At 54.9% G+C, this 26137-nt stretch overlaps 9 protein-coding genes and 1 non-coding gene across 10 annotated transcripts; 3 read left to right on the plus strand and 7 right to left on the minus strand.

The window, feature by feature from the left end:
* Positions 1-542: 542 nt before the first annotated feature.
* Positions 543-2597, minus strand: VDBG_09565 (tyrosinase; the record flags this gene model as incomplete). The annotated part of the gene is made up of 7 exons (XM_003000324.1): positions 543-707; positions 787-1289; positions 1351-1888; positions 1954-2001; positions 2071-2153; positions 2215-2291; positions 2374-2597. The coding sequence occupies 7 exons, from the start codon at positions 2532-2534 to the stop codon at positions 543-545; spliced, it is 1575 nt and encodes a 524-aa protein (XP_003000370.1).
* Positions 2598-5808: 3211 nt separating this feature from the next.
* Positions 5809-7688, minus strand: VDBG_09566 (alpha-glucosides permease MPH2/3; the record flags this gene model as incomplete). The annotated part of the gene is made up of 5 exons (XM_003000325.1): positions 5809-5997; positions 6059-6450; positions 6510-6847; positions 6916-7394; positions 7464-7688. The coding sequence occupies 5 exons, from the start codon at positions 7686-7688 to the stop codon at positions 5809-5811; spliced, it is 1623 nt and encodes a 540-aa protein (XP_003000371.1).
* A 2106-nt stretch (positions 7689-9794) lies between these two features.
* Positions 9795-11355, minus strand: VDBG_09567 (riboflavin transporter MCH5; the record flags this gene model as incomplete). The annotated part of the gene is made up of 3 exons (XM_003000326.1): positions 9795-10244; positions 10298-10867; positions 10933-11355. The coding sequence occupies 3 exons, from the start codon at positions 11353-11355 to the stop codon at positions 9795-9797; spliced, it is 1443 nt and encodes a 480-aa protein (XP_003000372.1).
* A 651-nt stretch (positions 11356-12006) lies between these two features.
* VDBG_09568 (conserved hypothetical protein) lies at positions 12007-13806 on the minus strand (the record flags this gene model as incomplete). Its single annotated transcript, XM_003000327.1, has 1 exon — positions 12007-13806. The coding sequence occupies one exon, from the start codon at positions 13804-13806 to the stop codon at positions 12007-12009; it is 1800 nt and encodes a 599-aa protein (XP_003000373.1).
* A 435-nt stretch (positions 13807-14241) lies between these two features.
* VDBG_09569 (predicted protein) lies at positions 14242-14679 on the plus strand (the record flags this gene model as incomplete). The annotated part of the gene is made up of 1 exon (XM_003000328.1): positions 14242-14679. One exon carries the CDS (start codon positions 14242-14244, stop codon positions 14677-14679), a length of 438 nt encoding a protein of 145 aa, XP_003000374.1.
* Positions 14680-15578: 899 nt separating this feature from the next.
* Positions 15579-16623, plus strand: VDBG_09570 (hypothetical protein; the record flags this gene model as incomplete). The annotated part of the gene is made up of 1 exon (XM_003000329.1): positions 15579-16623. One exon carries the CDS (start codon positions 15870-15872, stop codon positions 16518-16520), a length of 651 nt encoding a protein of 216 aa, XP_003000375.1.
* Positions 16624-16812: 189 nt separating this feature from the next.
* On the plus strand, positions 16813-16916 carry VDBG_15207. The gene has a single exon. It is a non-coding gene; the product is annotated as a tRNA-Val (tRNA).
* A 245-nt stretch (positions 16917-17161) lies between these two features.
* Positions 17162-18550, minus strand: VDBG_09571 (conserved hypothetical protein; the record flags this gene model as incomplete). The annotated part of the gene is made up of 1 exon (XM_003000330.1): positions 17162-18550. One exon carries the CDS (start codon positions 18548-18550, stop codon positions 17162-17164), a length of 1389 nt encoding a protein of 462 aa, XP_003000376.1.
* Positions 18551-19400: 850 nt separating this feature from the next.
* On the minus strand, positions 19401-22727 carry VDBG_09572 (conserved hypothetical protein; the record flags this gene model as incomplete). The annotated part of the gene is made up of 4 exons (XM_003000331.1): positions 19401-20930; positions 21291-21442; positions 21499-22115; positions 22204-22727. The coding sequence occupies 4 exons, from the start codon at positions 22725-22727 to the stop codon at positions 19401-19403; spliced, it is 2823 nt and encodes a 940-aa protein (XP_003000377.1).
* Positions 22728-23741: 1014 nt separating this feature from the next.
* VDBG_09573 (predicted protein) lies at positions 23742-25230 on the minus strand (the record flags this gene model as incomplete). Its single annotated transcript, XM_003000332.1, has 2 exons — positions 23742-24598; positions 24663-25230. 2 exons carry the CDS (start codon positions 25228-25230, stop codon positions 23742-23744), a joined length of 1425 nt encoding a protein of 474 aa, XP_003000378.1.
* Positions 25231-26137: the final 907 nt, after the last annotated feature.

A 26137-nucleotide genomic window follows, 5' to 3' on the forward strand; every position in this document is an offset into this window, starting at 1 on the left:
ATGCTAATTGGCAAGTGGAATAAGCAAACGCGATGGAGGACGGGACCACAGCCTGTGAGATTTATTTTGACGGCTTTGCAACCGTCATAATTGACGAGAACTTGAGCCGTGTGTACTAACTTTGCACCCTGCGGGACAGAGTTGAAAATACAGCCAGTCTGTAGTGGACACTGCCAGCTTCAACAATGAGGGTGATGGTCAGTCCGCGGTTAATTTCACATTTAAATAGGTGAGTACGTGGTCTGCGGTTTGGGGAGCATCAGGAGAATAGAATTTTTGAGGGTAAAGTTATGGCGTTTCTTGCAAATTATATCTATATTACGAGTAAAACCGTTTCCCCAAACGGTGCCCAGTAAACTCCTGAACATGGTATGTGCTTGTGTGATGTACGACATGATAAGAAATATTGGTTTGTCGGGCAGACGTTCTCCCCAGTCTGGACCCGGTGACAGGGTGGAGCAGAAAAATGCTCCCAAATGCTCGCTGGAATCAATCCCGATTTTGACGTTCAATTTTCCCTCCCTTACTCGTGCGAATCGGCATTACGAAGGGGGCGCCGCGGCCAGGTCCTCCTTGGGAGCCGTGACCTTCTCGGCGTCAGTGTACTCGGGCAGCTCAGTGTCGGTTTCGGGGGGGATGACGTCGACGTTCTCGAGCTCGAGCTTGAAGCTGGGAACCGACTCAAGGGCCTGGACAGTGCCGTCGTGCTGTATGCAGGGTTAGCCTTCTATTTCAGGCGGATGGGAGGGTGGCTCAAGAAGACCAAAAGAAGGAAGGAAAACATACCTTGGTGATCTGAACGCGCAGGGCGGCAAGGAGATCGCTGACGACAACCTTGGTCTCGGTGTCGGCGAGCTCCACAGGGTCGGCAGCCTTGTCGAGGGAGAACTTGCCGTAGAACAAACCCTGGGCGGGCTGCTTCATGACGATGAAGTTGCCGACGCTCGTGACGTTGGCGAACAGCTCGATGGCGCAGGGCCTCTGGAGCTCCTCAACATTGACCTTGATCTGGGCGAAATAACGCGTCACCTCCTCGTTCTCGCGCTTGCGGACCTGGGGGCGGGCCGCGCCGGTGGCGTAGTACTTGTTGATGAGGGCGGTGGCGTCGCGCTGGAGCTGGCCGTCGTTCTTCTTCCAGTACTCGAGTCCCTCGTAGGTGTAGCCGAAGCCGCGGATGGAACGGACCGAGTTGGGCGTGTGGAAGCGGCCGGGCGCGGCGAAGAAGGGCTGCAGAGGGCTGTTGGGGCCGATGGAAGTGCCGCCGGGGGGTGCTGAAGCGGGCGCCGCCGCTGTAGGTGCGGGTCAGGGTGGCCTGGTCGGGGCGCATGAACTGGCGGTAGGCCCAGAGACGGTCGACATTGGCGTGGTGAAGCATGAAGAGGGGGTCAAAGGCGGAGTAGTCGGCATCGAGGAACTGGAAACCGCAAGAACCATCCCAGTGGACAGCGTTGTGGATCTGCTCGAGCGAGATGCCGGAGCTGCCGGTCGAGGCAAACTCCTCAAAGCTGGCCGAGCGCGTCATGGCATCGTAGGTCCACGACCTGTACGAACGGCGGGCCATGGCGGCGTTGGCCGAGTTGGGGTAGTTCTGGGGCGCGCGGCACTTGAAAACCTGGGCATCACGGGAGAAAGAGCCGAACCTCTGGTCGATCGCAGACTGAGGGAAGCGGTAGTAGCGCAGCGGGTTCGAGATCTGAATGGTCCTCAAGCCAGAGCCGTTGGGAACGCGGACGGGCAGCGTGTTGGGGACGGTGACGGGAGGCACGCGGGCATCGTATCCCCAGTCCCAGAAAGGAGCGCGCAGGGTCTGGGCGGCCTTGACGTAGGTCGCGCGGTGGGCAGCGGGGTACTGGTTGGCAAGCCTGATGGCGGTCTCGACTAGACGTTGCTGGAGGGGACGTGTCAGTGAGCAGGCTTGTGGAAGAGTGTGAGACCAGACCGGGGTATACATACCTCGAAGGCCAGCACGTAGGGGCGGTGCCACGGGAGGAAAAGGGCTTCCTAAGAAGGCACACACTGGTCAGCCGGGAATGTTCGCTCTAGCGCGCTGTTGTTGATGTTTAGACCTACACCGTGGGGGCAGTAGCCCTGCCATCCATTGGTGTTTCTCCTGCCGGCGTTGTTCCATTCGATGTAAGGCCTGCCGTGAATGCCTTTGTGATGTCAGTTTAGGAATGTTCATTAAGCTTAAGCTTGTATTAAAGTTTGGCTTACCGGCGATCTGAAAGTATGACAGGCGGTTGTTGGCATCCTGAGCATAGAGGTCTTGCAGAGATCGGAGGTAGAGATCCCTATTTCGGAAGAGCTGTCAGTCTCTCTGGAAGGTCTTGGCAGAAGGATAAATTGGGGTGCATGAATGCAGATTGGACTTACCAGGGAGCTCCTCCGTTCTTGTACAGGATGTTGATGTTTTTCCTGTAGGGAACCGCGCTGCCGGCGGCAACCTGAACACCGGTGATGGGGTAGGCCTGAGAGGCAACGAGCGACGCCAGTGCGGCGAGCACCCAGACGGTGAGGGAGAATCGCAGCAACATGGTGATAGTGTTCGGTCAGATCAGGTCGAGGTCTGATAGATCTGGACTTGATCGCACTAATCGAACTGAACGAGAGCCAGAGGAATGCATGGGCAAACGTGGGCAAGGAGAGGTTATATTGCCTCGAAGGGGGTGTCAACCCAATAGTGTGAGCCACCATGGGCAAATGTTCCGCCCCAGGGTGTCTCCAAGAAAAGGACAAGGGCGCGAACAGGCCTGGGCCCTGCGAATCGCGCCGTCCGGATGCCTAAAAGCCAATCGGTGAGCGTGAGCCCCTGTACCTGAGTCCAAGTACGTGAGTTAGCGCCGGGGGGCTGAGTCGGGGCCGACCCAAAGATGCTTAGTTTGTCCCATCTGGGGCGTGAAGGCTGTGAAGGCTTTCCCAAGTCGCGTATCGGTAGGGTCAGGGGTAGTGCATGGCCTCGAACCGGGCTTGCCTATTTCCAGCTGAGGGAGATGAACGGATGGTCGTCCGCTGACAAGCGCCACGAAGCGGCATTCGCTGTGCCGGTCGCCTGGCCATGTCATCAATACGAGATGGGATGCAGCTGTGTGTCCGGCCTATGTGCTGCATGGTCTGTCATGGTGTGGCAGCAACAATTGTGTGTCTTTTATTTGTTCGTCTTGCGTCTGACGCCCACTCTCCCACTCTCCCACTCTCTGCCATCTTCCAGAGCTGACCAGTCTCGTGGATTCTCTGACGCCGACCCGCGCGATTACCGGCCTCTAGCGGATGCCGATCCTCGCGCTGGCGGACGCCCTGGCTTAGCCCTAGCGAAAGGGGTTTCTCATAATACGAGTCTCGCTAACATTCGTATGGCGCCCGGGCCCCCCCTTCCCCCCCCCCCTTCAAAAGATCAACTCATGCGAGTGTGTTGTCAGCGGGACAGCGACACAGCATCCGGCCTTCCATCCCCCTAAGAATCCTTGCTGTGTGCCCACTCTTTCTAGCTACGTTGCTTGGACATCGTCCGATCGGTCGCTCGAGGAAGCCCGGGGCACAGCTGGGGTTCTGGGCTTCTGTGGACCAAAGAACAACCAAGGACTTCGGATGAATCGAAATCATAAGACGACAGACACCCAGCCGCTCCGCTCGTAAACGCACGCAGCCACACGTTTATTCTCCTAGTCGTCTGACCAAACCTGACCTCTCTTGACCAACGCAGCCATCATGTGTCGTGGTTTGACCAAGGCGCTTTCGCACTGGTCGGTCGAACCTAAATGCCACCATCCAAGAAGCTCCATTACGCAATAGCCAGCTTTTCTTGGTTGGAATGCAAGACCCGTGGCAAAGGGTAATGATGAAGAAGAAAAATAGCCTGTCAGGCACACCGTTGGTAGTCTGGCCGGATTGCCGTGATTACCTTCATCCCTAGCATGCATGTCTCATGCTGGGGGAGCCTATGAGCCCTACGTGATTGTGCGATTTGTACAGGAACACCCTCCCTTCCGAACTGCGACAGCCGCCAGTGGAAGAAAAGGAACAACTTTCAGGTACCCCGAGCAGCACGTCAGAAAATAGTCCAAACCAAACATCCTGATCAAAAAACATACAACACCAGGGATTCGCTGGTGGTCACCCACCCGACTACTGGTCCGGCCCTTATTGGTTTATCTAGGGGAGAGCGGACGGGATCCCGAGGTTTCCAATAGGTATGGTCGTATGTGCTTGGGAGAAGCCATTCCCAGCATCATGTTCGCTGTTGAAAGGCGTTGTTCGGGGCGCGCGTCAGCCGCAGAGCCAAGAAAACTTCTTTGTCCCCAAGAGGCGGGGGAGCAGCCCTGGGCCACTCAAACTCTCCTACCAAGGCACAGTCGATCTCCCCCTAAACAATAGCCTTCAGCGAGTCGTTAGTGCCGCCCAGCGCTGACTTTGGCATCTAAGCGTTATGCTTCATCTTCACCGTCGAGCTAGCTTAAGTTCAGGGGCTTAAGGCTGAAAGAACCGAGAGAGGGGGAACAAAGGACTGGTTCGTGCGACCTGTTGTGGAGAGTGCTGCGGAACGGTTGTGCGCCCGAAGCTGGACTGTCCAAAATAAGCACATGCGGCTGCTTGGAAGGGCGGTGGTTGGGCAGACCTAGGAAGAGGGTGGGTGGAAAGGACGTCTGACACCTCGTATCCGTTGCATGATGTGTGATGGTTGGGCTGAGACGGATTTTCGTTGTTCTCGCCAATGGATTTCTGCCTGCTTCGGCACTGCCACTGCGCAACGTTGTGCATGGCGTTGACCCGGACGGACAGAAGTAGTGGCGTTGGATGCTTGCAGCCTCTGCGTGAAGTCAGAATAAGTTTGTTCTTTGAAATGGTTCCAACGCACGGCACGTGTTTGGGAAAGCATGTTGGTCGCGGGCATTACATGTTGGTTGCCAGTGCCGCGGTGTTGGGAACGCGATTCTTTGGCTCGGTTGGTTGTCTCGATCGAGCCAACTGCCCACACAGCTAGGGACGGGTAACATTCCCCGCCCGAAAGAAAACTGTTCTCATCGAATTGTTTTCAGCTAACCTTCAATAAATCCTGGTGTCTTGGCAGTTGCGATTTCCGGTCAATTGGAACGACTTGCCTGTCGCGTGATGGACCAAACCAACAACTCTGGGGCGGTGACATTGTTCTTGACACCTGCATGGCGTTTTCAGCTCCCATAAGTTACACGTGAACCAATGAGCTATCCGTCTTCTTCGTGTCGTCGAAAAGTTTCCGGATTTAGCTTTTTTGATTGAGTCTCGGGACCGTTCGTGTCATCATTACTGCGGTGTGCCAAGCGTCTGCTGGACACCGCCCACGAGATCGGGCTGGTGCGGTTAACTGAGGAGAACAACAACATGTCGAGTGAATACACAGCTGCTCTGCGGTGCTTCCTTCTGGACTTGGATACGTGTGCAACAAAAGAACCCGCGGGAGTCTCACGTGAGAGTCAGGATACTCTCGAGATGAGCTAGCTACACAGCAAGCAATGAATTGTCCATGACATTGTGCAGTATCGACTGTGGCCCCGTGCTGCCCATATCTCAAAAGCTCCGCCTCTCATGACGTTGAAGTCCGAATGGACTGCGACGTAAAGAAGTAGAAGCTTCGTCAGAGGTGTCCCAGGGTCCTATGTACCGTGTAGAAAGGCCCATAGGCTATGGACCATCAAATCCTATGTGCTCAAGTGTACAATTTCAAAGTTCATATCTTGACATGACTCCCTACAAGCAAAATCGTTGAACAGTGGTATATGTTCGCTTCTTGGTGCTCATCTCCAACACAGCCCTGCCCCTCAACGGCCAATCCATCTACTGGTCGTCGTTGATGTCAACCGCCGTCTTTGTCCACTTACGTGCCGGAACGCGACGCTTAAATAGAATGTCGATCTCGCGGTATGAGCGCCCCTTCATCTCCGGCAAATAGAAATATGCCATAATCAAGCAAAACAGACCTGTGCCGCCCCAAACATACCCGCACTTGCCGCCAAGGTTACCAGACTACCACCCACAGTCAGAAAACTCATCATCAGTTGCCCTTTTTTCACAAGAAATAACTTACTTTGGGATTAAGCATGTAGCTTGCAAGAAAAATGCACGGGATGTTGATAACATAGTAGCAACCGCGGCCGATACCTGTAGTCAGGGGCCTCAAGCGAATCGCCGACGTCTCGCCAATAATGACCCATGACGCGGGCGCTGGGCCGAGCGTGAAGAGAACAGATACAATGAGGCCAAGCGACGCCTGCGCCAAAGAGGCGGCAGTCGACTTGCCGAAGGAGGCGGCAACGCCGAGGGCGACGAGTAAAACGACATTGAATGCGGAACCCCAGAGGTAGATCGTGCGGCGGCCGAGATAAGTAGTAAGAATCCAGGAGAGCATGACCATGACGGTTTGCAAGGCCGAGGTGATAAGGCCCATCGCAAAAGCGGTGTCGGTGCTCATGCCAGCCTCTGTGAGAGCCACGTTAGAACCAACATGTACCACAATGGCGGGCTGGGGTTTGACTTACGTTCGAAGAAATAGACGGCTTGGTTCGCGATGAGGTTACCAGTCAGGTTCTGCGCCGCATACACACAGCAGACAATCAGAGTACGGTAACAATCAGTACCCTTGAACAGCTCGAGGTGGTTGGGCTCCTTTTCAGTCTTCTCGAGCTCGATGGTACGACGCATCATAGCCACCGACTCTTTCAGGTTAACGGCCACAGACGTACGTCCCAGGCGTTGAACAGAACGCTCAGCATCTTCGAGACGGCCCCTACGGACGAGCCACCAAGGGGATTCGGGGGCAATCCAGATGAGAATGGCGAGAGGCGTAGGGAACATCCACTGTAGCGCAATAGGGACCCTGCAGTGATTTTTGATTAGCAACCACTAGCTGACCTCTTATGCTTGGATGAGGCAGAAGGAATGTACCTGAAGGCTGTCTCGCTGTCAAGCGTGTTATAACGATAAGTAACAGCACCGACGATAATGGCACCAATAGCCCAGAACATCTGCAGCATCTGAGTGGCTGGGGCTCTCAGCCTCATAGGCACGATCTCACTGCAATAGGCGGGGGCATTTGCAATAAAGATACCCCATGGTATACCCTCTAGTAGCTGAGAGGCCAGAATAACGGGCAGCGAGTTTGCGAAATAGAAGACGAAGATGAAGGCGTTGAGGGCCATAAGCCCAGAAATAGTCGCCCAGCGGTATCCAATACGGCTCGTCAGGGGGCCGGCAAGGCACACACCGATGATAGCACCAAGGGGACCGCCAACCTGAAGGGCAGACTGCCACTTGGTTTCGATGACCATCTTACCAGTCGCTTCGTTTAGAACGCCAAATTGAGCGGCGAAGGCAGGCAGCGCAATGAAGTTGCCCATCAGGAAGACGCAGTAAGACTCCATGATCTGGAAGACACCGTGTTAATTGGATGTGTTCCTGTAGCCCTGTGTCAATAGAAGACCTCAGCCACGTACGATAGTGCAAGACATTGTGAAGGCCCAAAGAGAAGCCATGGGGTAAGCCTTCGCAGCTTCGAGCACGCCCATTTTGTGCTCCGTGTTCTCTGCTTCAATGGCGTCAGCCCTGTAGTCGGCGGCTCGAGCCTTTTCGTCGATGTCGTAGGCATGCTCGACGGTAGCTTTGTGTCCCTCCACCTCGGGATCGCCGCTGGGCGGCTTGGTATCAACGGGATTGCTCATGGTGTGTATCACGTTTGTCTGGAGTGAACGAAAAGGGGGAGACGTGGAGTAAAAGAGAACAGGTCCGTCCGGGAGTGTTCGTAGTGATGCTTTTTGTAAAGTTGAATCTGCTCCTTCTCTCCGGACTTATGCCTTGAATCAGATCGCAGTTGAAGTGGGCCAAAGATGGACCAAGGGGAAACATGGTGAGGGGCCGTCCCATTGCTGCTCTGCTGAACCCCAGGTCAGGCTCCGACGTCGTCCATCAACCTGCTTGAAGTGCCGTCACACACTGTTCGTGTCTCCACCACGAGGCTAGCGTTGTAGTAGAGTCGTAGGCTTCCGCAGTGTGTATAGACGCACCTATGACATGCCAAGGCAGCATGAAGGTACTTTGCAAGGAAGACCTATCATGCTCTGCACCCGAAAGCTTAACAGGGCATCGCCGGCATAGTGTACGTGGCATCCCATCCGGCGGCCCGCAACATTCCCCGCAAGAGGGTACAGATCAGGGCACGACTACGGCGCCACTCGGGCATTCGGCCGCACCAGGTTATAGCGGCTGGTAGGGCATGACTTGGTTCTATCACTAGTCACGTCCATGGACTCTGGCCGGCCCCAACTTCCCCGACTTCCCCGGCATTCTCCAGCCCACCTCCGCGTCTTTGTTTTGCGCTTTTTTCGCAGCATCAATGGACCGAGCAAGAGTGTCGCGTCGGCACAAGTTTGCCGTTTGAAAGGCTGACGACACGCCTTTAAAAACAAGTTCTTAGGCTTCACGTGGTATACGTAGCGCTAAAGGCAAGATTAGGCAGGAGAGCGAGAGATTAGTAAATGCGACACAGACGTGTGCCAACAAGTCCACTGTATATACCAGCAAGATTTCTTCGAAAGGCCATGTCAGCGAGCACTCGGTTCATCGTCGCTCGCCATGCTGATTCTCATAGTATCCAGATCCCAACACATCTGTCTGCAACGTGTGTCCTCTGAAGTCCGGCATTCATACCTTGCCAAGGCATGCCAAGAAAAATCGATCGCCCGTCCTGCATCGTTCCCCTTGAGCCGCCATCTGACATTTACGAGCCGCAACGACCCTTGTAACGGAACGCGCCGGACGCGATGCCAGAATGAAGACGACCGCCGACAAGTTGATGACGACGACCTAAGCTGGCTGCCAGCACCATGTGCATATGACGGCAGCGATCTGCGCATCGGCTCGTCTTGATCGAGCCTTTGCCCCGCGGCTGCGGGGAACGGCGTTACTCATATTTTCAGAGCTTGTAGCTCGCCCAATTTCATGTGGCAGAGGGACTCGGTTGGCGGCCCTCGGCTCTCAAGTCCAGTCTCCGCACCGTCGCTCTTCCTGTCATTTCATCATTGTGTGTTGGCGCTTTCCCACACTTTCTGGCTGTTTTGGTGCTAGGAGATTTGAACGGGTCGTGATTGTGTCCACAGGTACCTTGAGCGGCTTAGTGGGTTGTAAGTATCGTCTGCTAAGTCACTGGTGTAATAATATCCGACGGGTCAAGCGTCTGGCGGGTAGAGACTGTATGCAGCTATACCAGCTAATAAGAAAGTGCGCAAGTAAGACGGCGAGTATTTCTAGCCTCGAGATTTACTGCTAGGGATTCCTAAATCTCGGCACGTGTCCGACACCATACTATTATTCTCCCTATATCATCACTCCTGGAGTAGGAGATTACCACATACGACCATACCTATTGGAAACCTCGGGATCCCGTCCGCTCTCCCCTAGATAAACCAATAAGGGCCGGATCAGTAGTCGGGTGGGTGACCACCGGCGAATACCTGGTGTTGTATGTTGTCCTGTGAATCTTTTTGCTACATTCGAGGCTGAAGTGAGGTGGGCGACGCATCTGTGGGAGCGAGCCGAACAAGCGCTGAAGAACGGATCTTACAAACCCCAGAGGATCGAGCTAGCACTTAGTCTGAAACTTGGCGGGGGCCATGCTACTAGGTACATATGCACGTGTGCCGAGAGACCGAGATGTACGTTGGAAGTAAAATAACATGATTGCGGCGCTTGCATTGGAGCATCCGTTCCGACACATGCCAAAAAAATGGTGACCACATCTCGTGAGTGGACAGTCCCGAAGCAATAATCTTTCATACTTTGTTCAAGCGTAGCCCGACTTGCACATGTCTCGCGAAGAAGAAGACAACCGCAGACGCGAGCATGGCGAGGCCGCAGAACAGCTGCAAACCTAAATACCTGCCTCCCTGGGACTCGACAATGGCGCTGGCGATGGGACTTCCCGTCAGGGCGCCGAAGGACTGGACAGCAAACGCAGTGCCGGTGCGTATGCCGATCTGGCGGATATCGGAGATTTGCGCGACGAGCGTCGGCGCGAGTGAGGTGAAGCTACCGGAGGAGAAGCCAAAGAGGATTGTGAAGGCAATGATGGCTGTGTTTGTCTTGCTGGGGATCCAGATGGAGAGGGTGAAGACGGCGGCGAAGGTGACGATGCAGATCATGACGTTGTAACGGCCGAACTTGTCGGCGAGGATACCGGGGAGAATGCGCCCAACGATGCTGACCATTGTTATCCCCTGGTGCTCCAATTCAAGAGGTTCATATACTTGTAAACAAAGGGAAAAGCTTACCTCACAGCGTGCATAATAGGGAGGAGGTAAATAACCAAACCAGGACTCATGCCCTGCGCCTTGGCCTGCAAAATGATGAAGTTGAACGGCAAAAACATGCCCCAGAAGAAGAGAAACATGCCAAATACGGTTAAAGTCATGGCCGGCTCTCTCAATCCTTGAACGTACTCCCTCAAAACAAGCGGCCTCGGTTCAGGCTGTAAGCGCGACCGCACGGTGCAGCACGAGACGCCCATGAGGGCGAGGAACAGAAAGGCCACGGCGCGAATGGTCCAGGGAAAGCCGACACGGTCAATCATGCGTGATATCATGATGGGTAGGACGACGCCGCCGACAGAGGAGCCGGACATCATGATGCCAAAGGCCGTGGCGCGTTTCTTGCGGAACCAGGATAGGGTCGCGGACATGCTGGCGCTCGCGGCGGCGCTCGAGCCAATGGGGGCCACGATGCTCATGGCGAGGAAGAAGTGCCAGAACTCGGTCGACAGCGAGACCATCATCATGCCAAAGACGTAGGTCAGGGTGCCGCCGACGACGATCCACTTTGGGCCAAAGCGGTCGTAGACGCGGCCGAACTATGCTGTGAGCCAAGACCAAGGCCAGGGTCTGGAGGTGGTGAAGATGCGATGATGCGACTTACGATGACGGGCATAAAGTTCAGCGTCCACAAAAATACACCAGTCACCCACGAAATGGTTGATGACGGATACTCTTTGAGGGCATCGCTGACATAGTAGGCCTGGAACACGCCGACGCTGTTACCGAGCCCAAAGGTGCAGAAGAGGGTACACCATGCTCCGAAGACGGCCGTCCACGCACTGGCGCCACCCTCGTCAAAGTCATCCGGGTCGACGTACGGAGCTTCGGATGGTGGCAATGCATAGCCGGGAGCCGTGGCTACGGGAACAGCGCCCTTTTCGTTGTGCGGCGATGATGCATCGAGGGACTCGGGATACACGGCGGGGGACAGATCTTGATGCCTCGACTGCTGTGCATTCGGCCGAGAGACATTGCCATTCCCGGCTTCAGGACCACTGAGCCGCAATGGTGATAGCCTTTGCATTGTGAGGGGGGGTGACAATTGGCCTGGATCGCTGTCACAAAAGCTAGCCGGGGATATGCTTGCCTGTCGATCGATCAATCAATCATGTAAAGTTTGAGTTGGCATCTGGTGTTTGTCTCACCCATGAGCGCCGACGCAACATTCCCATGCGACAAGGTGATTTCGTCGTCTGTTATATTCCGATAGCCAACAGGCTGTGTGATTCGTGGGGAATACACTCTCCTGTCTTGGGGGGATCAGCATCCCACTGCCAACACTCATTACCTAACTCGGGTTCAATTAGTCCGTGTCGCCGCCAGACGTCGTCCGATGAGGCCGTATCCGAATGTGTAAGAGGGACTTGTTAGTTGGGGTTGATCCTTAAGCAGACTCTTGTCATTACTCGGATGGGACCTCATCTGCTGTCAGGCAAGCGGAATCCATCGGACATCTCGGTCTCGTTGCTGGCTTGTTCAATGAACGACAGTCGCTGTGGATATCGCGCCCAAGGCGTATATGCATGCAAGCCAAGCCTCAATACTCAATCCCCGTCGAATCGTGTTCCACTCCACACCGACGTGTGAGAGACATTGGTCAGCACAGATTCGCGCATGAGCGCAAAGAGTAATAGCTGTGCTCAAGGAAAAAGAAAGCAATTGGTATTCGAAATGTCTAAACCGCCCTGTTCGCTCGTGACTTGTTCTCCCGGTGCCTCTTCTCCTTGGCCGCTGTCTTCTTCCTCTTCATCCACGACTTGTTAAGATCACCCCTGTTCTCCCAGAACCACTTTTGGAAATCGCCCGAGGGTCCGGCAGCGGCAGCAGAAGCCCCCTCCTCCTTGTCCTCGTCGCCGTCGGCCATTGCTGTGTCGTCGGCCTCATCCTCGTCCAATTCGTCGCCTGCCCAGAAATTCTTGATCCTCGAGGGGTGGGCCGTATCAGGGGTCGGTGCAGCACTTCTAATGTTGCGCCACTCGAAGTCCTCTTGCGTGTAGGGTGTCATGGGGATCTGCAGGCTGGGAACTGCGTCGTCCTCCTCAATATCGTCATTGTCGCCGCCACCACCGAAGAAGCTGAAAGGCTGAGACTCCTTGGCCGGTGTTGTCGTCGCATCTTCACCCGCCCGCGCGCGCTTGTAAAGAGCCTCGAGAGGGTGCACCTTTGCTGGGGTTGCGGGCGGAATCTTGATAGTGAGACTATTGCTCGAGCTGGATGACTTGGGCCGCGATGCGTCGCCCTTGAGTGCCGATGCTGGGCTGGGGGCGGCCTCCTCGGTAGATCCATCATCTACTGCAGGGCCGTCCGACACTTCCTCGTCAGCGGAAGAGCCGCTGCTGCTCGTTTCATCATCGCTGGCAGCCGCAGGTGTGACCTTGATACTGAGAGGGCTAGACGTCTGTTTCGCTTTTATTTCTCCTTTCTCCTCTGATGCGTCGTCCTCCTCCGAAGAACTGCCGCTGCTGCTTGTAGCATCATCGTCGACCGGTGCCGGCACGGTAGCCTTAGTGGGGGTCGCAGCCTTCTTGGGTTTTGCGGCAGGGGCCTCTGCTTCCGAGTCGTCATCCTCAGAAGAGCTGCCACTACTGCTCGTCGTGTCATCCTCGACAACTGGCGGTGCTATCGTCTTCTTCTTCTTGCGAGAATCAGACTTGGGCTCGGCCGGCTTGCGGACCTTGACAGCTTCCACGACATTGCCCTCCTCGTCCACCCAGCCCTTGCCTTCGACGTACTCGGCATTAGAGGGCGCTGCATCCGAGGGTTTGCTCGACTTGAGGAAGCTGGGGTACTTGGTCGTGTTTGAGAACTCGTGAATGACCGTCTCGCGTGACTTGCCCTTCTTGCGCTTCTCGACGGGGGCATTGGCCGGCAGCTTCGTCTTGAGCAGACATTCCTCCTTGTCGGTGTACTTTGACCGCTCCTCGCGCTTCTTCTTCTTCTCCTTCTTCTCTTTGCTCTTTTCTTTGTCTTTCCGGTCCTTCTTATTGCGCTTCTCCTTGATCTTGTCCTCGTCTGTGACAGTCCAGCCTCGTTTAACCTTGCGATCTTCAAGCTCGACGCCAGGAATGACATTATAATCGCGCTTCCGCTTCTTGGTCCCTTCGGGGTCGTCGCTCGACTTCGTCTTGCGCTTCTTGCCCGTCTCCTCCTCTTTCGCCGACTCGGCCGCGGGCTCAGGTCTCGCTTTTTCGACGCGCATCTTGGACCCCTTAAGCACGGCGCCGTTCAGCTTCTTCTTGATCTTCTCAGCGTCCATGGCGGGCAGCTCCACAAAGCCGTAACGCTTCTCGGGGAAGGTTTGCAGGTTGTGGAAGGAGATGCTTCGTGCCTTGGGCAGGGCGCTTGCAGGAACGACGACTTTGAGGAGATCGGCGTCAAATGGTGTGATGTGCAGCCTGATATAGGCGTCGGGGTCGGCAGCCGTGGGTGCCTGGTCTCGAGATGCGGGGGCTGCAAGCGAGGGAGACTCGGGCATCGTGGCCACGGAGTTGTCACCTCGCAGTTAAGCGCCGTGGACAACTGGAGGGGGGGACAAGACCGGCAGGGCGGGTGATGAGGTTGTTCAAAGGCAGCTCGAAAGGCTCTGTTGCGCAAGAATTTCATTGGCTGTGGAGGCAGAGCTGATGGCGTGATAAGATAAGCTTTGATAAGTAAGCAACCACATCACTCCCGCGACTCCTGTATTCCCAGGGTCGCCAGATCTACACAATTGTCAAATGGCTGGCTAAGTCTTGATGGTATGAAGATATATGAACTTGGATCTTTTGTATTGTTATTTTAGTATTGACTCTGCGGTGGCTGTGCCGCCTCATTCAGGTGCACTGCACCTTTGGAAGTGGTGACGGGCTTCTTTCCTGCGCCCCGCACCAGCAGTACCTGCCGGGAAAGGAACATGCCAGTTTCGGCGCCAATGTCTCAAGGCCACGCGGACCAGCATTTGCAAATTCTAATCCTGACCATATCGTCTCCGCAAAATTCTTTACCTGTATTGGACGTTATTGTATCCTCATACGACATCACCTACCGTTTGGAGCCTGCTGGCTTATACTCGGTTATTGACATGTCCGACGTCGGCACCGAGGAAGAACGCTTCTACACCGCGAACAATACCCGCAACGAGAGCTTCGCTTCCGAATTCCTCAGTCCTCATGATACCTCCAAACCCTCCGAGTATGTCCTCTTCACGGGTCGCCCTTCTCTGAACATCGCCATTCAGTCATCTCAGAACGAAGGAGTAGGCCGTCACTGGTTCGATAAGCAACGGAAAACATTCAACCTGACTCCTCGGCCGAGAAACACGATTCTATGCAGCCTCATATGCAATGGCCAACCTGAGGACTGCGTCTAGCAGGCTCAGCCCGAAACTCAGTGTCATCGACCCCAAAGATGCATGAGCGTCGATGAGACAGGTGTGCAGGTACACCAGCGTTGCCTCCCGCCTGCCGTTCGTGCAGCAGCGAGCAGAGGATCTCTTCTTGGAGCTTTTGGTCAGGGTACGATGCGTTCGAAACTCAAGCCCGTATTGAAGCTTACGCGAGAACACAACCAGGTGACGCCTGTCTAGCCTCGACCAAAGCTGCCCCAAGCTCGACCGTCAGTGTCATCAATACCCTAGGACAGAACTTGGGATGGTTATCGAGCGATTCTTTGACGGAAAGCCTCCTACATCCTGCTCTGAATATTCTAGAATCGCAATTTCCCCATAGCACCGGCGTCCAGGCCCCTGGAGTGATGCTCGCTAGCCCCGGGGACAGCATTGACCGTGTCAACCCGTCTTTCATCCATGATGCCATCCTCGGAGGCCGAGAGCACCAATTTGATCAGCAATACGTCGAAAGTCCAGAGGCTGGCACAATTAGTGAACCTGTCATTCCGGAGGAACTCAATTTCTTCTTGAACGACAATTCTATTGAGGATATTACTGGACTACCCTGCCATGAGGCGTGCTCATCCCAACACGAGCCACTTGCTCGGATGACGATGCACCCTACCGATACAGCCTTGCCAAATCAGCAGCGCGGGAAGCTCAGCTGTCGTGATGCATCGATCGAGATCAAACATGCCACAGCAGTCGATCCGGCCACGACTATAAGCTTACCGCAGACTGATCTTTCGACCCGAAGTTCTGTCGATGGCCATCTTCACACCAAGGTTCGCACGCAGCTGCCGAACACAATCATACTCTCTCGGCAAAGTGTGACGAGCATCCGCTGGCTAAGCACACCAAATGCTTCGACCTTAACCCTACGAGGTTCATTCGATAATCCGACTGAGCTTCTTGTAGGACATCCCGAAGGCGGGTCCACCGATGCCTCTTCTTCGACAATCAATCCACCCGGAGCTGTGTACAGACTAGGCGACGACAGGGTCAACCTTTGTGACTACGCAATTAGGCCCCGTACCGAGGCGGGCGGAACTAATGACGGCCAAGAAAATGAACGGGAATCTTCCGAAACTTGCAGTCCAATCTCCTTCAAGTCTTTTCCTGCGCTTGGAGTTCGGCAAAGCACGCAAGACTGGTTGAACCCGCCATCCAACATGCCCCTCCAAACCAAGAGTACGAGCAGTCTTTACCACCTCGGTATTGATGCGCGAAGCGGCCATATCTTGCCCCTACCCTCCGTCTTTGTTGATGAACCCATCAAGCCACGACATTGTAACCATGGAATGTTCCACGAAAATATATTTGAGTGTGGCGCTTCTATGCCTGGTAGCCGGCGGGCTACTGAAGTCAACATCTGTACAGTCACAGACGCAAGACCTGAGAGAATGGGAGCTGCCATCGGATCCTCATCCCGTCGCAGGCGGGGAACCATTGATGGCACATCCATCCCACTGTCTGCTCTCCACCAGAAGGAGTCAAGGGCGCCTCATCTCATGGACAGGATTCGAGAAGGGGGCAGGTCGATCACGAGAAGATTGTCTGCTGTTTTCCAAGGAGTTGTGGTGTCGAAAGGCACAAGAGCACCCGCTCCATCAGCCGACTCGGAGGACCACTCAGCAGACGTGCAGGCATCTCAGCGTCTCGGTGGGCGCGACTCAGGTGGCACTGAGTATCTCGATCCTTTCGTGAAGAGGACTGTCGGTAGCCCGGTGGTAACAACCCGTCGAAACACTTGTTCGGAAGATTGCCAGCCACATGCCTGTGAGGGGGACATGAGCCCGAAGATCCATCCTGCAAACGGTTGAGTGAGGGAGAAGATCCCTAGAATTTCGCTTAAATTGCACGATGAACTACCTCACCTGAAACGGCCCAGATTGACCGGCCGGTAAGCAGCTTTAGACAAAACCCGCTCTCTCAACAATACTTGATTATTTCCCTACCATTTTCGAAGCCTCCTCACCGGGCTATGTGCATGTTGATAAGCGGGCTCACCCTACCCTCTCCACCCGATTCCCCTCCACCCCACCGCCGGGCCCAGGCCCGCAGCAGGATTTGTTCTACCATGTACCCCTCAGTCGAGCGCCTGTTCCATCAATAGGTTCGGTGGTGTAGTTGGTTTATCACGTCAGTCTAACACCTGATATCTCCTCAGGAGAGTTAGTGTTCACTGAAGGTCGGGAGTTCGAGCCTCCCCTGAATCAGTTTTGCCTAATTACCAACCCTCAAGATTCACATTATTTTGGCATTAATCCTCTCTCATCTTGTCATTTGCCTGCTGCTTCTCCCAAACGCTGCCTAGCTATGTGGACATGAGGTGTGTCTATCAACACTTTTGAGACCCCAAATCCTCCACGGATGTTCTCGTTTGCCACGTAACGCTTATCACCACTGTGGTTCGCTCTTAGCAGAATGACCGTTCCATGTATCTACGAATGATGACATTCGACTAGAAAGCAACGAATCCAGCCACCATGACAACAATCAAGACAGCATAGCCCTTGAACATCGCTTGTGCCGCTATGGACTTATTATCCTCCTCCTCTTCCTCCTCAATTGCCTCATCAAGCTTGTAGCCTGCGTTGAAAAGCAGCTTTCCACCTTCTACGCCGTTGACTGTTGTGCTGTTCTCTCGAACAATTGAGCCCTCGAATGATAAACTGATCCTCAGGGTCACGTTCCACGGTCTCAATCCCTGACCTTCGTAGGCTGCAGATTGCATCGGGTTGAAATTCGAGAGTTCAAAGGGCTCGCGCTCATCGGGGGAACATCCGCCCTCCCGTTCTCCCATCCAAGGTATCGCCTTGTCGAGACTGTTGTTGAGCGTGAGGGTCATCTGGTCCGCGCCGATGCCGGCCATCTCCATGGTTGCGCCCTTATCTAGCCAAAACGTCGGGTTTGACGAGTACCAGATGCGCTCGCCATTCTCATCAAAGCCGTCATCGTCTTGTCTCCTCCTCTTCGCTCCGTCGGACCCCCGGACCGTGTCGATGTCCTCTTCATCTTCATAGTATCTCTGATTCATACTGCAGACGCTCTTCACCGTGACATACTGGCTTGTATGCTTCCCCGGCCGCGGGAAGGAGCCAATGTAGTCCTTGCTATTGATGATGGGTGGCGCCTGGGCGTACTCTGCTTGCGCAGAAAAGGTGCCGTCATCCTCGGCCGTGATGTTCGTGGGCCAGTACACGCGCGTCGTCTCCTCGAGGTCCGTCGCGTCCGAGTCGTCGTACCGGTTGGTCCAGTAGGGCGAGAAGACCGTGTTGTACTCGCGCGTGTAGTTAGAGATGACGAAGTCGCTTGACCGGATGTACACCCAGCGCTGCTTAAAGTCGACGGCGTCCCGGAGGGCGTGGTACTCGTGAGCCGGTTGGAAACCGCGCAAGACCCAGTGCATCGGGTTCGTGTCCGACTCGTTGCCCGTCGGGGCGATGAGCACGAGCGCCGGGTACCTGCTTGTCTTCACGTCCCTGTCGTCGTTGTCGCAGACGTCGATCGGCTCCGACTCCTCGTCCCAGACCGTGTTGTGGGTGATGTGGTGGCGCACCGTGAGGGTGCCGTTGTAGTAGAGACCTGGCAGGCCAAAGGTTTCCAGGCGGGCAAAGTAGCCGCAGGGCGCCGAGTTGTCGGGGCGGGACGAGCCGTCATCGGTGCCGCTTCCACTGCCGCTGCCGCTGTCATCACCGCCGCTGTCACCGCCTCCACCACCGGTTGAAGAGTCATCGTCGTCGTTGCTGCTTCCACCTCCGCCCCCTCCACCGCCGCCGCCCTTTCTCTGAGCTGCAGCTGAGCCGGCGAGGAGACAAACTAGAAGCCTCAATGTCGATGAGCGATGCATGGTGGGCTGCGGAGTCTGAGGCAACGTCTGTCGGCGAGAGCAGGTTGCTCTCACAACGGGATGTCCACCCTTTAAGCTTGACAGGATCTGCCTTGCGCCGCCACTGGCAGCCTGGATGCAGCTCTAATTCTTTGGGTTGGAGATCATATGCCTTGAGAGCCATGCACGGAGCATTATTTAGGCCGTATGACCCTGTCCAAGAAGCTTCTTCAGACGTTAGCCCATCCAGACACCCCCTGCAATGGCCGGGGTGGCTGTCTTACAGGTGTGCTAGCTCGCATCAAAATAGCGCCAACGAGGAATTGCGGTGTCGAGCCCCATAACGCTATGCTGTACATTCTCTTGAATGCCAAAGATGTTCGGATCATGAAGTAGAATTGATTATTTCTGGGATCTTCATGTGACCCATTTTCTTCAGGCAGACGGCAAACATAGTATGGCTTACTTTGAAGCGAAGCCAAGGAATCTTGAGCACGATGGAGTAGAAACATCCTGTACCATTCGAGTCGCATGAAAGTGAAGATCTGCGTGGAGACAACAACTAGTAAGGCGCGTGAGATGACAAGGTGCAGTAGTCGGCGCCACATGCAGGGTCCGATTACACAACGGTGACCAGTGAAGCGCTCTGAATGATTGTCAATGGCCAGGAATACGATGGAAATCATCGGAGGCGGGAAATAGGCCCGTGAATATCCTTGATTTCAAATCGCTAAAGTTTTCAAGGCGAGCGATGTAGAGGCCCTGAAGTCGTGATGAGTCAAGTGCAGTACCTCAGGCGAGCGCAGCATGTGAATCATGATTTTCCTCATATTCAACTACCAAAGCTTATTTCGATGACAAGATCTCCAAATCATTGAAGAAGACGAGTCTCGGGGGGACCCAAGTAAGACTCTGGCACCCTGCCCTGCGTGGCAACCACAATCTTCTCAAGATAAACCTCGGGCGAGTTTGCCTGCCATCTCAGCGTGTGTTTTCCAGGCGCAAGGTTACCAAGCGCAACGGTCTTCTTCCACACATGGTCCGCCACACCTGCAGTCCACTCTGGAGGCGTATCGCCCGCCTTGGCCGGCTGGCCCAGGACGCGCGTGAACTTTGCCGCCGCGTCATCAACCGACAGAGAGAACTCCATTGGGGTGTCGGGGTCGGTGTCCAAAGCACCGTTGATGTAAGCTGTCGCGTTGACCTGGTTGCGCGTAGCCGCGCCGAGAATGTAGATGTCATATTCTAGCCAAGCCTTCTTGGCATCCTCTGGGGCCTTCTTTGCGGCGGCGTACGGGCGTAATGCGACGGAGCCGGATTCGGATCGGGAGCCTAGGCGAGGCGCGTGTTGGAAGCCAATCTCATCGCCGCTGGCTTCGCCCGATGACCTTTGGTGGTGGGGTCCTTCGATTGAGATGTAACCGTCAGTTTCAGGGAAGCCATTGAAGTCTGCGGGAGCGTTCAAGTTGAGTATGGGCAGGTGAACAATGTCAAAGTATGGCTCTGGTTCCCAGGAAACGCGAATTTCGACCGTTTTACTGAGCCCCGACGGCACAGACGCCCAGTCGATGCTGACATCGATGCGTGCCTCCGGTTCGTCGGCCGTGACTTGGCCCGACGTCTTGGAAAATTTGATCCACGGCTCGGCCGTACCCACGGACCAAGGGATCGACTTGCGCTGGTCGCCGCGGTGGAACAGGTCGATGAAGCGAGACTCGGGACCATGAGGTTGCATGAGGCGCATCCTCGGCGAAAAGCCGTCTTTCGTAGGCAGTGAAGGGTTGATAGAGGCGCAGATGCCGCCCTGCGTCAGCGCGCTACGCGATTGCTCGACGTATATGCCTAGGTTCCCGAAACCATAGTCAAAGTCCTGGCGGAGCTGGACGAAGGACAAGTTGGAGAGGACGTCCCGCGACGACGGGCGCCAGTCGGCAACGCTCATATCGAACTTGGGCGTCGCCATGATGCCTTTCCATTTGCCGCCGGCGATGCGGTCGTATCTCTGTACCAGATCGTGGTCATTCTCAAATTCGTCGATCAGCCTGTGAGCAACGGCGTTGGCCGAGTTTCGCCGCTCGAAGCCGTACTGCTGGTTCTTGCCCTGTCCCAGAACGATCGAGATGTAATTATGCCCAGCCAACGCAGGATACAGAAGCGTGTGGTAGAGAGCGTCACGGCGATTGCGAGGTAGCCTATCACTGATCGACTGAGCTAGATCAGCGAGTGACTTCCAGGCTTTGACCATGTTGTCGGCCTCCTCGAAACTCAGCTGGGAGAATGTCGTGGGCTCGGTCGTCTCAAACTGCCGCATGCCGATCAGATGGCTATAGGCCAACCAAGCCGACGCGACGTCCTTGGCGACTTCAGCGCCGAAGTCTCTCTCGGCCAGGGTCTCGAGATACTGTGGTAGGCTGTCTAGGTCGAAACGTGTCTTGTTCCATGCGAGATCCATCGCCAAATTGATAGGAACCTCAAGAGGTTTAATATCGCCAACATTAAGCACCGAGATGCGATCTGCTCCGCGCTCGGCAGCTTGAAACAGCTCTTTGTATACTTTGGGCTGTGATAATTGTCAGCCGGTGGCGCGCTTTCCGAAGAATTTGGAAAGCAGTGATCTCTTACCAAATTGTTGCAGTTTTGCCACTTCCAGCTCTTCGGTCGTCCAACGTAGGCAAAGTGATAGTACAGCTGTAGAGAGTCACGGATTAATCAACGTTCTGGACGTTTTCAGGCATCAGGACAGGGGCACAAATGTGCTTACACCAATGCCTCCAGATCTTTTCCGCTCCTCTTCAGTTGGCAAGCGCTGCACATTACCCCAGTTGTCGTCGGTAAACATGAGCGTCACATCGTCAGGGGGCGTCAGGCCGGCGGCGTAGTAGGTCGCAACCTCCTTGTAGATGGTCCAGACCTCTGTATGCTTGTGTCAGCCCAAGCTGCAATCTGTACAGCCATAGGGTCCAACTTACGTCGTGCGGCCGTCTCGTTGCCGTAGTGCTTAGCCAACAGCCTGCGCTGTGTCTCAAAGACATCCTCGAGGACAGCGATAGGATCGGCTGCGTTAATTGGTCCGTCATTCTCGCCGCGCATGCCCAGCGTGAAGTACGTCTCGTTCTGGCCCGCGCGCCGAATTCCCTCATCCATGAACTTGACGACATTGTCCTTGTTCTCTACCCAATTCCATTTGCCTGCCGGGTTGAGAGTCCACTCGTTCGACGCCCGTTGCATGGGTTCGTGGTGGCTCGTCGACACGACGATGCCGTAGTCGCTCGCCAGCTGCTGGCTCCGGTTGTCGTCGGTGAAGAAGATGCGACCCGGCTTGGGGATGAAGCTCGCCCACATGGCGGGCCAGATGAAGTTTGCCTTGAGGCGGAGAAGCAAGTCGTAGACGCGCTCGTAGAATTCGGCGTCGAAGGTGTAGTCTGTTCTGTTTGAGTGGTTCGCCCACCAGCCGGTCAGAGCAGGGGCTTCGTCGTTGATGAAGATGCCGCGGAATTTGACGCTCGGCTCGCCAAGGGTCACCGTCTTGTCGAGGGCGTAAATCCTCCTGTGCTTGGTTACGGGGACGTCCGCCCACCAGTGCAGGCTGCGATCGCGTCTTGTTAGCAAAAGTTGATACAGAAATCGTCCATGGTAAGAGACCCATGATGTGCGGCTTGAAGGATTTGACTCACGGAGACTTTCCACTCTGTTCCGACAATGTGTAGATGCCAAACATGGCACCGCGCATGTCGCTGCCGGCGATGACGAGCGCATGCTGAACGCCTGGCAAAGGATCCTTGACCAGGGTGGTGTGAAAAGACTCCCACTTGCCACGAAGATCTTCAACATCGACCTTCTTTTCGCGCTCGAGGTTCTGCAGTAGCGGGGAGTCGACGGTGGCGGCAATAATGACAGCTTGGGGAGAAGTACGAGAGCCAGAGTCGCTGGTCTGGTTGGCGGCTCGCCATGCTTTGACGGGTGGCTTGCGGCCCGTGATTTGCTCCAAGTCCTCGGCCAGACTATTTACGGCAATCTTGATACCGATCGGATCATTATCGTCGTAAAGGATTGTGGCGCTGTGGATTTCAACGGCCCCGGCGGATGGCTCAAATCCGACGAGCTTTTCTTGGATACTCGCAGCGACAAGAAGCGGCAAATTCAAGAATTGCAAAAAGATCGCAGCCAGCAGGATCACGGCCCTCGATGATTGAGCCATGACAGAGTCGCGATTCACAGATTCTGGGGAAAGCTGGTGTGCTACATGTGTCTCGTATTGTCTTGAAACATTTATGCCTGGACCCCAGCATTCTTATGTGCCCCAATTGCCTGCCCCAATAGCCCTTCGCTGGAATCGCAGCTTTGCAGGACGATAGAATTATCTCATGCATGCTGCCGATCATCATGCTGGCCTCAATCAAGTGGGCAGATGTCGACATTGTGTCCAGAGCACAGAAAGTAACAGCGTCGCAACAGGGGCTCGGCCTGCTTTGACCCGCAGACGAGATACGATTCGCCTGGCCAGAAAGAACGTCATATCCGGGGCGAGGGTTGAGTGCGGAGTGTGAGAGCAACATTAAGGTTGGTGTGTACCCCCGCAGTGAATGGAAGATGCGGGGGCGGAAAAGCGTCTTCGTATTTCGGAGGTTTCTTACAAGACCAAGATTGGTGGACCAAACCGGGGGAAACGTCCTATCTCAGCCTCCCGCGATGAGATGAGCCGACGGTCTTGCGCTACTACGGTATCACTTTGCCATCTCATTTCGGACTTCACTTCTATTCGCAGGTTGCAGTGCAGGTTCGTTGTAGTGGGTCACTGACCTGGGGAAGCTGTTGCGGGGGGGTTGTCGATCAGGGCCATGGAGGGGGCCATGGAGGAGGCCTTTGGGATGCTCGTCCCTTGGACCAGCAACATTCTATGTGTAGCATCACAGGTCTCAGCGTCGACCTCGTGCTGCAAGACCAGGGCTCACAGGCGTGGTATGTATCGCAGTTACAGGAATGGTACTCCAACTTAGTTTACACAAAATGAACTTGACACATGGGGTATACTGATGAGTGTCTCGTCAGAGAGGGAGCCAGAGTCTTCTTCAGGTCCTTCCCTTCATCCGTTCTGCCATCTTTTCTTTCGTCCTCTCTTCATCCTTGCCTCCATGCGTACTTCCCTTCATTTCTTCCCTTCACCCGCAGTTCTAGATGATGGGCAGACTGAATGCTGAGTCCCAGCACAAATCTAGTTAGCCAAAGTCGACTGGTCGGAGCCCACAGAATCCACAAGGCGGGGTGGTCGAGCTCCTGCGGGTGGGAGGACGGCAGGGATGGCGATGGCGGCTGCGGGGAATGGGGTTAGAGGCCGAGGACCAGACCGAATGCGGACCTCGACGCGGGGCCCGAGACGGACAGGGACAGGGATGGTCAACTCGGTGGACGAGGAAAGTACACTCGGAGAAGGACCTCCACGGACGCCGCCAGCCAAGTTGTCAAACTCAACGCCATCGTCGTAGCGAGCAACGGGGGCGCTGGCGAAGAAGATGCCTGCCACGGCAACATAGGTGAATGCCAGGACGACCGGAGCAATCATCGTGGTGGGTCGGTATTTGGCGGGGTCTGCATAGTGAACTGCCATGACCACGACTGCCGAGACTCCAAGGCCAATCAGAACCACGACTGTCACTACAATACGAATTACTCTGGGGTTGCGGTCCCGGAGACAGCTGTTGACGAAGTTTGAAAGAGACTGACAGAGCTCTGGTCTGTTGCGAGCACCTTGGCTGTTCAAGATGGGAAGAGAGTCTTCTGGGTCCTCGGTGGGGTGGCTTGCATGTGGTGTATTGAAGAAGCTCCTGCGTATGTTCACCAGCTCTGGAGTTGTAATGCGCCTAGGGAAGTTGCCAAGAAGTCGGTCTTCGACTGTCTGGGCCGGGGCGGTGTCCCTCAGAGCCATGAGCAACGTCTCGATGGCGGGGGGGTTGTGCGAGATTTCCTGGTCACCATGGGCTCCACTCTCTTCGTTTGCATCGTGGGCCGGGAGAGAATCGGAAACCAAGCTCTGGTCATGTTGAAAGTCCTTCTCGGCAGCTGGGTGATGAGCTGAAGGAAGGCGCGGTTAGATGCTTTCAGGCCACAAATGAACCATCGACAAGAAGGAACTCACCAAGAACTGCCAAATCGCGAGCAGGAATAGTGAGAGAATCGATGCGGGCAAACATCTTTTTCTCCCGCTCATGGAAATCATCACTGTCTCTTTCGTTGTCACTCTTGCTTGCATGCTGACTCGTGCTGTCAAGGGTCCCACTGCGGGACGCAGTCGATCCACGAGGCGTGGCATTCTGCAGAGGCCAACGAGCCCGCGAGCTTGGCATTTTGGCAGCATGATCCAAGAGGGCATACTGTGAGAGATGAGATCCCTGCACCGAGCCTTGCACGTGAAAGTACTGGCCTTGTTCGGAAGAGGTCGTGAACGATGCTGCAGCATTGCAAGGAAAAGTGCTCTGGTCATCCTGAGACGTGCTGCCTCCGATTGGACCACTATCATGAGTGACACCATGTATAGCTATATCATGATGATAGCCGCCTCCACGTTCGTTGGCGGGCTGAGAAGCCTTGATTTTGATTTCATCGTCACTGCCCGACTGGGAATCCTTCAGCTGACGAGGGGGGCTGGAAAGCTCCGCGATGCACTGTCGACAGTGGCAACCCTTGGCATGCGAAAGACACTCCATGGTAACTTTTGATGCAGGCTAGCAGTTCTCTTTATGGCTCTAAGCAATACCTGACGGCGCTGGAACGTCAGTAAGGTCGATTCGGCCGCGTGTATCAAGTCAATAAGTTCTTTACCACTATGTGCGCAGGTGCAACAACTCGTGAATTGCCTTCTTCAACTCAATTAACTACTTAATACGGGAATATGTTAGTGATCATTCATCCTGTGTTCTTCAATCCAAAAGCACACTCAAGCCTTATGCGGGCTTGAGGCATGAGCGGCATGGAACTGTTACACAAGTTCGGAAAGCGGAGAAGTCGTACATACGTGACGGAGCTACAGCTTGTTGAATGGTTGCTCGGAATCAGGAAAGATTCCCGATGACCGCATGCGAGTGCTTTGGATGTCAACTGAATCTGCGTGATGATTGCGCGGGAAATCGGCGTCGAGAGCCTTCAGTTTGGTGATGCGCAACTGCTATGCTTAGTCGCTTTGCGGGTGGGGAGAAGTAGGAGGGGAGACAGAAGCAAGACCTGGCGTGCGGTCTTGTTGATGCCTTTTCGTGGGTGTTATTTTAGCAGGCAAGAACGCGTTCTTGCCTAGGCCGTAACCCTCTGATTCATAAATGCCTTGTGTCCTGAGACCAGGGTGCAGAACCTATGAACAACATCATCCTGTTAATGTTACTGGAATCACAGCTTTCTGCCAAAGGTTCAGCTTATCCTGATGAAAGGCTCATACGATTGCATGACCGTGGCAATTGAAGTAGCCCTTTTTAAATAGTATAATTCATTCCATGGTGAATAATGATCCCATATCTGTATGATAATAGGCCTTAAAGCGCAACAAGGCTTTCAGACCTTGTACAGCAGCCCACGCACGCGACCATAAGGGATGTCCACCCACCTTCCTAGATAAACGGCACA

The sequence above is a fragment of the Verticillium alfalfae genome, genomic scaffold (assembly GCF_000150825.1).
Source record: "Verticillium alfalfae VaMs.102 supercont1.15 genomic scaffold, whole genome shotgun sequence".
Taxonomy (NCBI): domain Eukaryota; kingdom Fungi; phylum Ascomycota; class Sordariomycetes; order Glomerellales; family Plectosphaerellaceae; genus Verticillium; species Verticillium alfalfae.